The sequence below is a fragment of the Coffea eugenioides genome, chromosome 3 (assembly GCF_003713205.1).
Source record: "Coffea eugenioides isolate CCC68of chromosome 3, Ceug_1.0, whole genome shotgun sequence".
In the NCBI taxonomy this organism is placed as follows: Eukaryota; Viridiplantae; Streptophyta; class Magnoliopsida; order Gentianales; family Rubiaceae; genus Coffea; species Coffea eugenioides.
The window spans coordinates 14,685,912-14,701,068 of record NC_040037.1 but is presented as its reverse complement, the minus strand read 5'-3'; the positions used below and the strand labels follow the sequence as shown (position 1 = coordinate 14,701,068).

Genomic DNA, 15,157 nt, shown 5'->3' with positions numbered 1-15,157 from the left:
TGAGCTCTCAATGTGACATTCGAGTTAAACTCAACCTCAAGTTTGAGCATAATTGAATTTGAATTCATGACATATTCTAAAAATATATAAAATAGACATTTCACCTTGACAAATATAAAATGTTGGAAACGTATGTGTAGTTTCACTATTAATAATGCTATTAATAATATATATATATATATATATATATATATATATATATATATATACGCGCGTGTGAACTAGTTGGATGAGCCAACAAGCAAGCATCAGTATTTTCACCTTGACTCTATAACTCAACTTGATTGGTTCAAACTCGACTCAAGATTTGACCAGGCTCACGAGTCATTTTGATTCGCTGCAACCCTAATTGAATATGATTGTTTGAGTGAGAAGACTCAGAAGTCAGAAGAGTTAAATGTGGTAGGTCTTATGCACGACTTGCTAAAATTATGATCATTGGCTCCGGAAGACAAATTTGCCCTTCAGTCAAAATGTGCTGCGGAAAAAGAATAACAACTGTGGCAAAATCAGCTCCAAATTCTAAAATTCCGAAGCAGTGAGCCTACCACTTTCATGTGCCTCCAAGTACCCTTTACATTTAAAAAAAAAAAGTACCCTTTACATGGTGGATCGATCATGGATGACAATTTGACAATGTCGTGCCAATGTTTTAAAACTCAGCTCGGACTGTATGGTTCAACTAGTTAAATCGTTGACCAGCCTGCATTTCTATCTGGTGAGCCTCAAAAGCCAGTTTGGATGAAGATCATTCCATATCACATTAAACCAAAAAAATCATTCGGTTCGACCGTTGAACGATTAAACCAGAATAGTTTTTATTGAACCAATCAGTTCCTTGCCCAAATTTAATTAACCAAAAAAATTTTAATTTGGTTAGTTAATCTCATTCAATAGCATTCCCAAATTAAACCTTACTAATTTTTCATGCATAATTGTCTCCAATTAATTAGGCAATAACAATTGTTATCTTATTTCTACTACTCTTTCTCTCTCTAACATTTATTCCATATAGTATATTAATTATGTTAACTCTTCAGTGCATTTCAATTGTTTATCATTGCCTTCTATTATTTTCATTTCTATCTTATAAACAACTTATCATATAATTCAGAAAAATTAAAAATGTAAAAATTAAAGATGTAGATAATAATGCTATTCTATAATTCTTTTACCTTTTACTATGGAAAATATTATTTGCACTCTCACTATTTATTTTATTTTATAGTCCAATATATGAAAACTAAATGATTAAAATGACAGTGAATGTATGATTAACAAAAATGAAAGTGCAAATAACATTTCCCTTTACATATAGCAGTTATTCTTGAATTTCAAACAAGTAATACATAAAAAATTAGAATGAGAATTGATGTGATTCTTTTTAACATAGAGTGTGTTTGGATAGGAGTTTATTTGAAATATTATTTGGAATAATTACTATAGTACTTTTTTTATGTGATGTATGTGAGATAAAAAGATGTGTTAAAAAATGTGTTCGTAATGTAAGCAAATAATTTTTATGAAAACAATGCCTATCCAATATTTATTAATAATATGTATGATGTATTTATGATGTCACGAGTCAATAACAATTCATCCAATGGTTAAACCAGTGATTCTTGATCCAATCATTTTTTTCACGTTAATGAACAATCTGAGTTTCAAAATCTTGTGCCATGCGACCTTTTATTTTTTCAAGGGAATTATCCTTTTCCCGTTATTTCCATTATTTATTTGATTACTTTTGTTTGAGGCAATATAATATAGCAGAGGCTGATCCGTCTAGATCATTCTCGGTGGGGATAAATTCCACTCTTCATGCTTTAAGTTTATGTAGATTATCACTTTGCACCTTTTATTTTTATATCCCGCACTAATATCGTCAAAATGTCTCAAATCATCCAGTCAACTTATATTGCAAAATGAAATTGCACTCTTTAACCATACTCGTATTTCCACTTTGATTCTTAAACTTTAAAGTGAAATGATTTAGTCTTTAAAATATAAAATCGATCTCACTTTAATTTCTAAGGTACAAAATTATGTTCCATTTCGTTTTCATAGTATAAAATTTGTCCCAATTTAGTTCCTAAAGTATAAAATTTCTTCCACATAAGTATAAAATTTGTCTCATTTTCATCAATAATTTTACTTAAATGGCACGAAATCTGTATTTTAGGGACAAAAGTGCCACACTTTAAAGTTCAGGAACTAAAGTGGAAATACTAATGTAACTGCAGGATGTAAAGTGGAATTAACCCCTAAAATATATGCATTCATTCATTTAATTTGCCAAAATGAATTAGTTCACATTGGTGGCATTATTGATTCAAACAACCCTGCTAAATAATTCGATCTCTTGGTCTTCAGAATTGGAAATTTATCAAAATTTCTTTTCTACATCCTCTAGCGTTTGTATAGCATGAATTTGATGGTTTTATAATGGAAACCCGTTGCTTACGAAACAATCTATTAAGATATAAATTGATCCTTTGTCTACATTTTCCTTAACCATGTTTTCTTGTTTGTTAGACCGCAGACGTACGATAACCAAGCCGGCCTCTAATTTCTTGTTTGGGTTTTCTATTTTTTTTTTTATTTTGACATTGAAATGAGGGATTTTAACTTAAAAGATTATCAGCTAGATGCTTTTAAAAGATTTCCCTTGGCTTAAGCTCTTCCCAGATACAGCCATACAGGACACATGCCACGTAAAGATGAAGAGCAAGCCTACTAGCAGATGATGATGACTAACGTAAGTTAGTTCAATTGATAACCACGGATTTTTTTTTTTTTTTTTTTTACAAAAAATCGTGTATTTGAATCTCACCAAAAGTCTTAAAATGGGTGATTGGACGGGTTGAAATGTGTAATAGGTTTAAATGAGTCAATCCATTTATATTCATTTAATTATATGTGTATAAATGGATAAGTTAAAATTTGAGTTGAGTAACCCAATTATCCATTTATAACTCATTTATTTTAACTTTTTGTAAACTCATTTAAATTCATTTTTGCAAACTAAATTATCAATTTATACCACCCTTTGCACCCATCATTGGTTTTAAATATTTACTTATGTTGCTCAATAAATCTAATTACCAATTTTTTCCCATTCGTACTGTATGTCGCAAAATTACATACTATTTAATAATTGAACAATAAAAATTTAAAAATTTAAACTAAGTACTATCAAAGTTAACATAAAAACTTAATCCAAAAATTTTGAAACCGTGGCATTTTTTTTTCGTATGTAAATTTAAAATTTCATTTTGAAAAGGTATGAAAGAAAGTTAAACCTTGTCATAAATTGGTAATATTGAAAAATAAGCAAATTAACAAACTACGAGAAAATAAAATCAGCAAGTTAATAAACCATTAATTGTTTGGATCTCAAACAAAAGACCAAAATTGCAATTCATGTATCCAGTGGAGAAGCCAAGGAAGTAAAAAAAAAAGTTAAAACTGAAGCCCCATCATTATTTGCAGACTATAGTTGTATCACAATCACCAAGCACCATATGGATTATAAGGTTTATCAGTGCAAGGCCGCAAAAGAAATAGAGTAAAACAGATTTACAAAAATGACAAAAATCAAGAAAACAGATATTGAGCTTAAGATAGCCTATTAGCTAACAACAACACTACTACAACACTGTGAATTAGTGAAAAAAAATTCCAAATGACACCTAGGAAAGATTCTACTGACTACAAAGTTGAATGATTATTAATCCTTCATTTTTTTTGTCAAATCTTTTACTTATCTTATTGTCCAATAAACTTCAATTGGAGATGAATTTGAAAACAAAAATTACTCTAACATGATTCCAGAATTATTCAAGGAAGAATTTAGTTTGGGGAAGAGAGGAGGCTTGAGGAAGATAATTCTAAATAGGTTAATTGGATTTGATAGGTTATCCAATTATATTCATTTATTAAATGGGTATTATTGAATAACCCATTATAACCATATGTAAAAACTTAAAATATTCATATCCAATTATTCATGGGCGGGTATGGGTAAGTTTAGTTAAATGGGTTTGTTTTCTACCTATAAATCACGCTGTCGATGTAAGGTTTATGTTGGTACACGATCTATAAGAGTCCCTGTAAGCTATTTATGGTCCGAAAGCATGCCTTAACCGATAATGGTGATCGAAATCAAACTCATCCAAACTTTTTTATTAAAAAAAAAAATTATACTGTCACAAAATAATTGTATAATGACCTAGTGACTTCTTGGCTGGCAGTGTCTAGCATTGAGAGAAACAATGACCGAAGAATCATTGCCCGGGTCTTGACAATCTGTAAAATAATTGAATAATTACCTAGTGGCTTCCACGCTGAATGCACGCAGGGCTCAAGTGCGTAAAGCTGTAATTGTATTTGGTACGCCATGTCCCTTAACATTTTAGGGTTTTTTTTTTTTTAAGGAGTGATCTTGAAAATGGAATCTAGAATCTCACAATTACATAATAATGTTAATCCCAATTAAGCTGGCCATTAACATTTTAGATTTACCAATTCATGTAAGGTACAAATAGAGGTGGCAATTTGTCCCAAGTCCCAATGGATTACCCATGCCCATGGGGACTTTGGGCGGGATGGGTACTAAAATTTGATATTGGGTTTAAAATGGGACAAATCCCAATTGTACCCATTAATTGATGGGAAATCTTGGGAAATACTTGGGTACCCATTGGGCTCAAATAGCAAGGGCTCCGTTTGGATTAGTTATTTTTGGGGGGTGTTTTTGAAATATTTTATTGTAGTAGTGTATATGAAAAATTTTTACTATAAAATTTTTTTTGAAATATTTGATATACTAATATGGATGAGATATTTTTTAAATTATTGTATATTACTGTAATATTGTATTTGAAAAACTTATTTTTTGAAAAAAATAGCCAATCCAAACAGAGTCTTAGATTCAAAAATTATCTTTAACAATTTTTATAGTCATACCAACAAATATAATCTAGTAGTCTTCCTAGTCATTATCCACAAGAATTTCCAACATTTCAGTCAATTTAGACCGTCATCCTTGGACAATGATGAGGATAAATATTCAACACCCTAAGTACCTTGACCATCTTGATATACGTTGGAATATAGTTGTATATCTATTTTTTCCTTTATTTGTTAATCCAATTGTTGGTGGGAATCTTGAGTATAAAGCACTTGCATGTTTATTTAATAAAACTAAAAGAAATTTAATAAATCAAAAATATTAAATTTATATAAAAAATTAAAAATGAATTAAAGGAAAAAAAATATGTAAAAAATAGATTTAGGTATTGGGCGGGATCAATCTAAACCCATCCCAAAGTGATCCCACCCAAGTTAGTCCCAAAACACATATGGGTAAGATTGGGCCCAAACCCATATGACTCGGTTCCATCTCAAACCCAATCAAATCCCGCCCATCCCGCCCATTTTGCCACCTCTAGGTACAAATTGAGATTGCTCTTCGCTTATTGTTTAAGGTGTTAAGGCCTTGTTGAAGTTGTCATTAGTTTCACTCATGAATATGAAATATCTATGAAAGTAACTTCATGATCTTCTTACTAATTATAAATAAAAACTATTTATTTCATAATATAGGATCTAAATATGTTGAGCAACAATTCTTGAATTCCCAAAGAAACAATCTACTGAAAATTAAAGAAAGCAAAGATGAGTATGACTTTCAATTTTTTTTTTTTTTGGCCTTCCAATAAGCAAGCAACTTATTACTCGTGCTAAAGAAATTATTTTTGTGATGTTGCATGTTTCTATTTAAATTGAAACAAGTCCAGGTTTGTATTATAAAGGACAATGCCACAACTACAAAACGAGCACGAAATAGTCCAAAAACAATAAAGTAGTGGATAAAAAACTTCTTTGCTTTTCTAAGCCGAGATGACTTTCTTATGATTCCAACCTTGTCTCAATTACTTTGTTAATCATTTCTTTCTCCCTCCGTTTGTTTGTTGAATGATTGAAATATCCCACAACAAAAAAGAGTAGGCTTCAGGAAAGAAATACTTGCTAGCTTTGGAGAAGGTGAGATTTGTTTCTCCTTTAGCTGCACTAAAATTTGAGACTGAAATTGAGGAATATCCCCGCATCATAAGAGATGGAGATGGCCTCTACTTGCTTAGATCGGGTCTTACTTGATCTCCAGTTGCTCCTGGACAACCACCAAACGCACTATCAGTTTGTACCTTCCCACCTTGTGGAAGCGATTAAAGACATTAAATTGCTCAAATTATTTCTTATCTGTGCAAGAAAGTGGAGCAGCAGCAATGATTTGTATTTCGAATCTTATAATGACGTTAAGAAGGCGAGTCTTCCTTTCTTCTTATCTGATATAAACAAAACAGTTCTTGGTGCAACAGAATCGAGCCCCAGCAAGAAGGTGAGTCTTCATTCTTGCATATCTTACATTGAAGATGTCGTTAACAAATATGAGGAGTTTAACAAATATGAGGAGGAGATTGACTATCTTTCCAGTAGATCAGAAACTGATGCAGCAGTCACTTTTATTGTTTGCCATGAAGTGATCCCCGAATTTTTGAAACAGATCAAATCATTCAAGCAAGAAATCATCCAAGTGTACATTACTCTGATAAGCTGCGGCTCATTGCATTTGAATTCTTGCATGAGAGATGATGAACTTGTGGAATTTATAGACTTCATTCTACAAAATTTGGTGGATCTGCTAACTGTTATGTCATCTGGTTATGGGGCTTTGCTTGCTCAACTTCGCGCCCTTGAAAAAAAGCTAACATTCTTGAAAAGTTTCATTCTCTTTGCCAAATTGCGAGGAACGGTAGATATTCCTTCCTTGCTATTTACTCACATTGAAGTCGTGGTGTTGATCGCAGCATGCCTCTCTTACATGTGTTCCCTCTGGGACGATGCTGAGGCAATGTACAATCCTGAGCACTGCTCTATCATATGTGAACAACTGGAGATGATCAAACCAGTTGATATTCACGTCTATGAGATTTATATGCAAGTTCTTAGAGCCTCAAGCACCTCAGCATCTTTACATACTACGATGATGGATCAACAGATATTGAACAACTTCAATGATTCTCTGATAAGTTGTCTCTGGGACCTATTATGCTGCAGTTCTAGCTTTATGGGTTCAGTAAAAGATGAAATGCAAATACTCTATGCTGGATTGAGATTCTTCAGAAGCATATTAAGGGAGCCAAAGGAGCACATGGATGAGCTGAATGAAAAAATTGGAGCTCTCCTCACTGAGGCGGGGATCATAATATGCCTACTTTTGCTCAACAGAACGAAAGAAGGAGAGCCTGACTCCTTAGAGTCCACAAAGGCCCTTGATTTTTATGATATGTTGGTTAATACCAATATTCATATCAAGCATGTTAAGGATCAGATCAGTGGCTCAAGCATTATAGGGAGTCCTCCTTCCAATCATAGCTTCCAAGAACAAGGAGGTTGCAAGCCTTCCAGCCATATGCCATCAGAAGGTAAGAAACCAATAACCCATGAAGTCATGGTTGGTCTTGATGACGAGGCAGAAAAAGTAATTGATCGACTTATAAGCGGACAAGAACATCTGGAAATTGTTCCCGTTGTGGGAATGGCAGGGCTTGGTAAGACAACTTTAGCCAAAAAAGTTTACAATGACAATTCAATTATCTATAACTTCCACATTCGTTTTTGGTGCACTGTTTCTCAAGAATTTAACGTGAAAAAGTTGCTACTTCAAATTTTGCACTCTGATGGAGAGAATGAAAAGCTCAAATTTCTGGATGAAGATGAATTGCTTCAAAAGCTCTATCAAAAGCTGAAAGGAAATAGGTATCTCGTCGTTTTTGATGATATCTGGGACATCAGAGCATGGAATGAATTGAGGTACTCGTTTCCAGATAACAACAAGAGAAATAGAATCCTCTTCACTAGCCGATTCTCTAATGTGGCTTCACAGGTTGAATATGGTGGCCAACCTCACAATCTTCGCCCGCTCACTGAAAAAGAGAGTTGCGAATTACTGCAGAGGAAAGTATTTGGAGAGGAAGATTGTCCTCAACCACTATGTGGATTTGGGATGGAAATTGCCCAAAAATGCAAGGGACTTCCCCTTACTGTTGTTGTTGTAGCTGGAATTCTAGCAACTATAGAGCATGAGGTATGGGCTTGGGAAAAATTTTCTGAAAGTTTGACTTTGACCATGGTGTCTAGCACAGAATTGTGCAAGAAATCATTAGAGCTCAGTTATGACTATTTGCCATATCGTTTGAAGGTGTGCCTGCTTTATTTTGCTGCATTTCAAGAAGATGAAATAATTGATACGAAGAACTTGATGCGTCTGTGGATTGCAGAAGGGTTTGTGGAAAACGTTGAAGGAAAGAGATTAGAAGACATTGCCGAAGAATATATGATGGATTTAATTGGTCGAAACTTAGTTATGATAAGTGAACGTAGATCCAGTGGTGGAGTCAAATCTTGTTGCATTCACGATTTGTTATTTGAGTTTTGTAAGATCCAAGCCAAAGAAAAGAATTTCCTTCAAGTGTTACGGGGATTTGATGAGCTTTCTACTTTCAATGAGCCTCCCAACCTACCTCGATTGTCCATTTTTTCCAGTGGAGAAGATTTCATAAAGTCGAAACTGTTTTGTCCACATTTACGGACTCTGCTATTCTTCGATCAGACCGCAGCAAGATACTTTCAATTGGCTGATACCTCCTTTCCTTTCAGCATCTACAAACGTCTTAATGTTTTGAAGTTAGACCACATTCACCTGATGCAAGAGGAGCTTCCAGAAGAAGTTGAATCACTTCTTAATTTGAGGTATCTAGCTATTAGAGCTAAGAATATTCCACCATCAATAGCAAAGATCTCAAATTTGGAAACTTTTAGCTTGAAACATTGTAGGGAAGTCACACTTCCAGGTACAATCTGGAGCATGAAAAAGTTGAGGCACCTACATGTAAGGCCAGGCCCCGCGGTTATTGGTCGTTTGCCCAAAGACAACGGGGTTGAAAACTCCTCCACTTTGCTCAACTTAGACACACTTTCCAATCTGGATCTTCCTTTTAATCAAGAAGGAGAAAACATAATGAGGAAGATTCAAAACATCCGCAAATTGAGAATTTCCAGCACAATGGCAGGAAGAAATGTATGCTGCAACATGAGTCGATTAGAAAGTTTGGAATCACTCACCTTACTGTTGATAGACCCCCTCCGTAAAGGCTCCTTGCTTGACTCCCTCCGTAGTCGGAACATTGAGCTTTCTTTACCTATGAGCTTAAAAAAGTTGCTCCTTGCCGGATTGTTTCTCCCCTGTAGTAAAATGCAGTTGATTGAACAACTCCCCAATCTTGAGGTCCTCAAGCTACACCATGATTCATTGTATGGAGGAAGTTGGGAACTGACTAAAGGAGGATTCACTAAACTTCGGGTTTTGACTTTCTCCCAACTGGACATTGTTGAGTGGACAGAGTCAGACCCTGATAGTGATGATTATTTCCCATGCCTTCAGCAGTTAAACCTGGAATTCAGTTGGAAGCTGGAAAAGTTCCCTTCTTGTTTAGAGCGTATATCAACTCTTGAAAAGATTAAGATGAAGCATTGGAAAAGCAATGACCACGACAGAGTTTTATGTTTAGTACGTGGAATTGAAGAGTCCCAGAGGAACTATGGAAATGAGAATCTGAAGATCATCACCCAGAGGATCTACTAGGCAGGATGTTGAAGGGCATCAGCCGGTAAATTGTGAGGTTTCTTCTTCTTCGTCTTCCTCCTCCTCCTCTTCTTCTTCTTTTGGTTGCTTCATACTTTTTTCAACTTTGAGTTGCAGTAGTGCATACATGAGTACATTGAAATTTAGGGATAAACGCCTTATTATTGCTCTAACCTTTTTTTTTTTTTGTTGATATCAGCAGGGAGTGTCATGGTTCTTGGTAGCTTGAGATTATAATTGCTCAGCTGTGTAGCTGTCATTCTATGGTGTGGCTTTCACCATTAATGAGTAGATGGTGAATGGTCTTCCATTGTTAATTTTGTGTGGAAGATGTGGTTTGGTTTTCTTTGTTGCTTGTGTGGATGAAGGGGGTAAGATGTGACTCGTTTCTTTTCAAGACGGAGGGAACAATCAATCAGATCTTAATGCCTTGCACCATGCTATCAAGTCTCCGGGTCACACAGCAGAACAATGGTTTATCAGCTGTGCCTGATAAGCAAATATTTTGCTGTTAGTGTGGAAGAAGAGGACAGCTGAAGAGGACAGCTGAAGAAGCAAAATCTGTGCATGTATTTTTTTCTGTGTATTTTGTGTTGATTAATTTACACTTTCCTTTCAAACTTATGTCAATTTGCTGAATTTGGATAAGGAAAATAGGACAATGTGCATGTCAGTACTGCAAAATGGTTTGGCTTTTCTGTCATCAGGAAACTCTGCAGCTCTTTTTTTTTTTTTAATGTTTTAGGCAGAAACTCCATAACTCACATAATTTGAATTAACAATTTATGTTTGAGATCATGACTATTGGAAGAATGAGATATAGCAATTTGGTACTATTATTAGGCTTCTGCTATGAAATTAATAGCAGAATTTTAGTCTACAAGTACATCTCAACAGAAGCCTCCATAATCTCCTCCTTTCTGGCCCCAAAAGCTAAGATCAATGGCATATAATGGCCTAGAAGGGTCAAAATAGCAGAGTTGGGATTGCCAGCATATAAGATCAAGAGCATGGCTTCAACAGGTTGTTTTAGTCCATTGCAGCAGTTGCTCAATATGCATTCTGCTCAATTGTAGTTTAGAACCAAAGAAATCCAACTTTGAAAGTGCAAAAGTTTCCCAATCAAAATTTACTTTCTGAACTTGCTAAATCATCTGCTTCTGTTTAGCCTACCAGATCAAGAACCATCATCTACATTTTCCTTCACTAAATTCATGCTAAAATCCCAAAGCTTCTTTGCTAAATCCACTTCCATGGCCTTGGAACTTGCTTTTGATAGGTTATTGTCCTCAAAATATTCACCACTTATGCCCTTCACTTGCGGATGCAATGCTACATAGCAAGTTGTTGAAGCACCCTAGACAAATCAGGGGGGCAAGGAAAGCAGAAGAAAACAAAAGACAATGATGGAGTTAGACATTTCTTGTTATAGATTCTTCATTAAATTGTTCTTAAAGTGACAAAATGAATATGTTTCCTTAAAAAGAGATCACTAGACAAGATGTATTTTAGTCCTCTGAAACAAGTTAAGATTCCTTCACAAGAAGTATTGCCAACTAACCTAGGCATCCTGCTGAAAAAGAATGGTCCAAGAATTCTGTTTCTTCCCAAAAGATTGGAGTAGAATTGCATCTAAATAATATGCTAAGTGAAGCAAACATTTCAAAATGACACACATAAAAGGCTTGATATAACTTACTTGTTGAACATTCTTCATAATATATTTGCCCACATAGTTGAGTAAACCTGCATCAGAAAGTAAGATGCATGAGACAGTCGACAAAATCGTATTTCGGTGTCTTTGGATAGCAATTTTCTAAAGCAAAATTGCTACGTTTTCCGTGAACACATTTTTCAATCATTTTTTTATCTCAAATATATTAAATCGCCACAGTAATTTTTCTACGAAAAATTCAGAAAAATGCAATCCAAACAAGGCTAAATGGAAGATGAAGAAATGAAATACCACCAATCTCAAGCAACATGTTAAGGTGTTATATGGTTCTAACCCACTGCCACTACCCACCAGCTAGATGATGACCACAAAATGTTTGAACTTACTGAAATTTTAGAACTGAGAAGGGCTTCTTATTAACCAAAAATTGGACGAAAATCAGGCCCTTCTCAGGCTTTACCAAGCCAGATGCCCCTCAAACAAGGTTAGCTTAATCTGGTAAGGAAGTATGTAAAAGTAGCAGAGGCACATGAAAATTCATCAACACAGATTTGTTGGAGCAAAGTAGAATGTAATACTATACGAATTGAACTAAATGAAGAAGTACAAAAAAGAAACACTAGAATAGCACCAAGATGATGACTGTTAAACTGTCAAAACAGATCTGAGGACTCGAGAGTAAAAAAAAGTGGCAATGTCCACAGAGAGATTTTGATTCTAATTGAAAGACATTCAGCCTAAGTAACTTGGGAATACCTTCAAAAAAGCCGAGTTGACGGAAGATACTGGTTGCAACTACTCCGGGATGAACCGAGTTCGCTGTTATCCCTACCCCATCCTCCTGTTTAACAATCAAATAGCCAGATAATCTCATACCAGCATTGGATGGCTAAGTACAGAAGTTTATGCAAGAATCTTTAACATCAACGACAAAGACTAATCAATTTAGAACAGACATATTTGTTTGTTTAGAAGACTAACATGAGATCTTTAACGGAGCAACTTTGAGCTGGATAATAAACTTACTGGCGTTGGGAAGAGTTTCAAAGCAATGCAAGAAGCTTCAATTAAAGTTCAAGCATCAGTACTGATAAAGGCTTTTCAGCCTCTTCAGATTAGTAATCAGAACTTATCACCTTTAAGCGTCTTGCAAGCTCATTAGCATGTAGTACGTTGGCAACCTTTGATTGAAAGTATGCAAAAAAACCGTTGTACCTGCAGTATGTGCCAAAAAAATGGAGAGGTAAATCAGATAATAACCAACATACAACAATTTATTTGTTGAGCCTAACAAATTTCATAATGTAAGTATACTAAGATTAGGCAAGCAAATAACAGCAATCTGGAAAAAGGTATCATGAAGATTCTGATAAATTTCAAAATCAAGAAAAGAAAAATGGATACACACCCTTCTCGATCATTGATCCTATCAAAACGAACACCTTCACGATATGTATGCCGGTGGCCATCGGATGATACAATTACAATCCTTCCCTCTCTCTGAGTTTCGTGATATGTTTTCTTCATAGCGTCCAATAACAGATTGGTTAGAAGAAAATGACCTGAATTACACATAGGAAACAAAAATCAATTACCAAAACAATGGCAATAATGTGGAGGACAGGAGTATGGCGGAGGAGAAGGAATATCAGGGTATGAAGTAGTCCATCATCATTGCATATAACCAAAACATAAAAAAAAATACAAAAAAAAAACTAAATCTAATTAGTGCTTGCCAATTCACTTAAAAATAATTTAAGAATGGAGTCATTCCAAGCTTGTTTCGCAATAATTTGTGTAATGAATTGAGAAAAGGAGTTACCTAAGTGGTTTGTGGCAAAATGTAATTCTATGTTGTCCTTGGATAGCGTAAATGGAGTTCCCATGACTCCTGCATTATTACTTGAAATGCAGAAGACAGACAACAGAAAACAATCCAAAAGGATCAAACAACCAGAAGCAAGTACCCAGAAAGTGCAAAACCATGCAAAATAATACAAACATATACCAACAAGGGAAGCTGACATGAGAGAAAGCAAAACATGTTATAAAACAAACAACGTTGAATCCACGACACATGGTACTTGAGTAATCTAAAGAGGGTTGCCGGTGGTTCAACTATTCCTTACATTAAAATGTTCAATGGACGACCAGAAGTTTTAAAGTCTGCTGCAAATTTTCTTACAGATGCAAGTGAACTAAGGTCTAACTCCATGACATCAACTTTGGCTGCAGGGATTTCCTTAACGATTGCATCTTTAACCTCTTGGCCAGCAGTCATATTTCTGACAGCCATTACAACACTGACACCACGTAGAGCAAGAACACGGACTGTTTCAGCACCAATGCGACTTGATCCCCCTGCAATTATTTGTTTGTCACCAGCATCGACCAATCAATAATGGGCAAATTACAGTACAGCCTCCTATGATTTTGCGCTTTGTTATATAACCCTCCTATGGTTTCAAAATCTATACTTTAGTTATGTGTCCTTTGGGGGTGCAGTGAAACATTTAACCATTTGTAAATTAAATTAGCCAATAGCACTTCATTCTTTTTAGTTTTCACAAGAGAAAAAAAAAGTGAAAAATTCGCAACCATCTCATAACTAAATTAAAAAAAAAAAAGTAAATAGATGATTATTTCAGGGAAGCATCATCACATGCAACATATAGAGGATGCGGCTTATTAATTCAAAATGAAATATAGACGATGCTAAATTAGCTAACTGTAGTGAGAGGTATAAAAGCAAGGACTAATTGCACCTTGCGCGCCTAAGATTTTATTCAGACAGTCAAAACTTTGCATTGGACATATTGCACCCTGAAGTTATTAATCACAGCTATTTTTGTTACCATCAAACTCTAAAGTTCACAAACTAAATCAACCACAATCAAAGTATAGCAACAATACGGGCCTACGTCGTATATCATGAATTTGTAACTGCATCCAATTTCCAAAAAAAAAAAAATTCTAATTTTGTCGAACTTTCCATTTCTGAATACTAAAACATTTTGCCTGTGTAATGCTAAAAGAAGGGCATTAATCTTCAAGAATCTCAAAAACTAATAAGTAAAAGCACACGTTTTATCATTTATGTCATTTCATTAACATTAGAAGCCTTGGAGTGCCTAAATGAAAATTCAAAGGTGCATAGTGTCTAATCTAAAAGTCAAACATTGGAAAGTGCAAGTTACACCAAACATCAAGGGTGTAAAGTTGGCCTTTCACCTGTGACAAGGGCAGTGAAACCAGAGCCGTCAATCCCCAGTGTGACTTCATCAGCAGTGGAAGAGGATGTAAAACCGCATGGCCCTTTTCTCTCAAACAGCCTCATCTTCCACTTTCTTTCTTTCTTCTTCAATATCCTCTGTTTCCTCTGTTTTCTTGTATCTTGTATTGTCTGTTGGTGAAGTCCCTTCTCCTTGAAAGCAACTACATTATAAAAACAAGATGGCAAGAACTAGAGCTGGAAATCATGTCAACAAATAAGGATTTCCGGGTAGGTGGCAACTCATGGAGTTAAATCATTGCTGAGCAAAAATATAATATACCATCGTTGACCAACAATAGTGATCGCTATGGACTCAAGTAGTCTGGACCAATAATGGATTTAGGCTTTGCTCTCGTTTACGGGACCATACAAAATTTGATTTTGAAAAGTGATCATTTCCATAAATGAGTTTTTGACGTTCTAGGTGACTTCATTATGAACGATTATTTTTTGACATTTTAATCTAAATCATGATAAGGTTATATATGCTTTGAAATCA

General features: G+C 34.9%; 2 protein-coding genes across 2 annotated transcripts; one reads left to right on the top strand and one right to left on the bottom strand.

The window, feature by feature from the left end:
* The first annotated feature begins 6,121 nt into the window (after positions 1-6,121).
* Positions 6,122-9,709, top strand: LOC113766125 (putative late blight resistance protein homolog R1B-14). The gene has a single exon (XM_027310348.1). It carries the CDS (start codon positions 6,122-6,124, stop codon positions 9,707-9,709), a length of 3,588 nt encoding a protein of 1,195 aa, XP_027166149.1.
* A 1,121-nt stretch (positions 9,710-10,830) lies between these two features.
* Positions 10,831-14,825, bottom strand: LOC113766889 (short-chain dehydrogenase TIC 32, chloroplastic-like). The gene is made up of 8 exons (XM_027311054.1): positions 14,616-14,825; positions 13,514-13,745; positions 13,207-13,286; positions 12,793-12,946; positions 12,521-12,599; positions 12,141-12,225; positions 11,409-11,455; positions 10,831-11,066 (listed from the first exon to the last, which is right to left on the bottom strand). The coding sequence occupies exons 1-8, from the start codon at positions 14,719-14,721 to the stop codon at positions 10,887-10,889; spliced, it is 963 nt and encodes a 320-aa protein (XP_027166855.1). The 5' UTR covers positions 14,722-14,825; the 3' UTR covers positions 10,831-10,886.
* Positions 14,826-15,157: the final 332 nt, after the last annotated feature.

What these genes read in the sequence shown, in the direction of transcription:
- LOC113766125 (XM_027310348.1), top strand. Translation starts at nt 6,122, where the DNA reads ATGGAGATGGCCTCTACTTGCTTAGATCGGGTCTTACTTGATCTCCAG.
- LOC113766889 (XM_027311054.1), bottom strand. Translation starts at nt 14,721, where the DNA reads ATGAGGCTGTTTGAGAGAAAAGGGCCATGCGGTTTTACATCCTCTTCC. An exon ending in TTTTGCCACAAACCACTTAG is followed by an intron (nt 12,947 to 13,206) that starts GTAACTCCTTTT and finishes TGTGTAATTCAG; the next exon opens with GTCATTTTCTTCTAACCAAT. An exon ending in TTATGAAGAATGTTCAACAA is followed by an intron (nt 11,067 to 11,408) that starts GTAAGTTATATC and finishes TGATTTGTCTAG; the next exon opens with GGTGCTTCAACAACTTGCTA.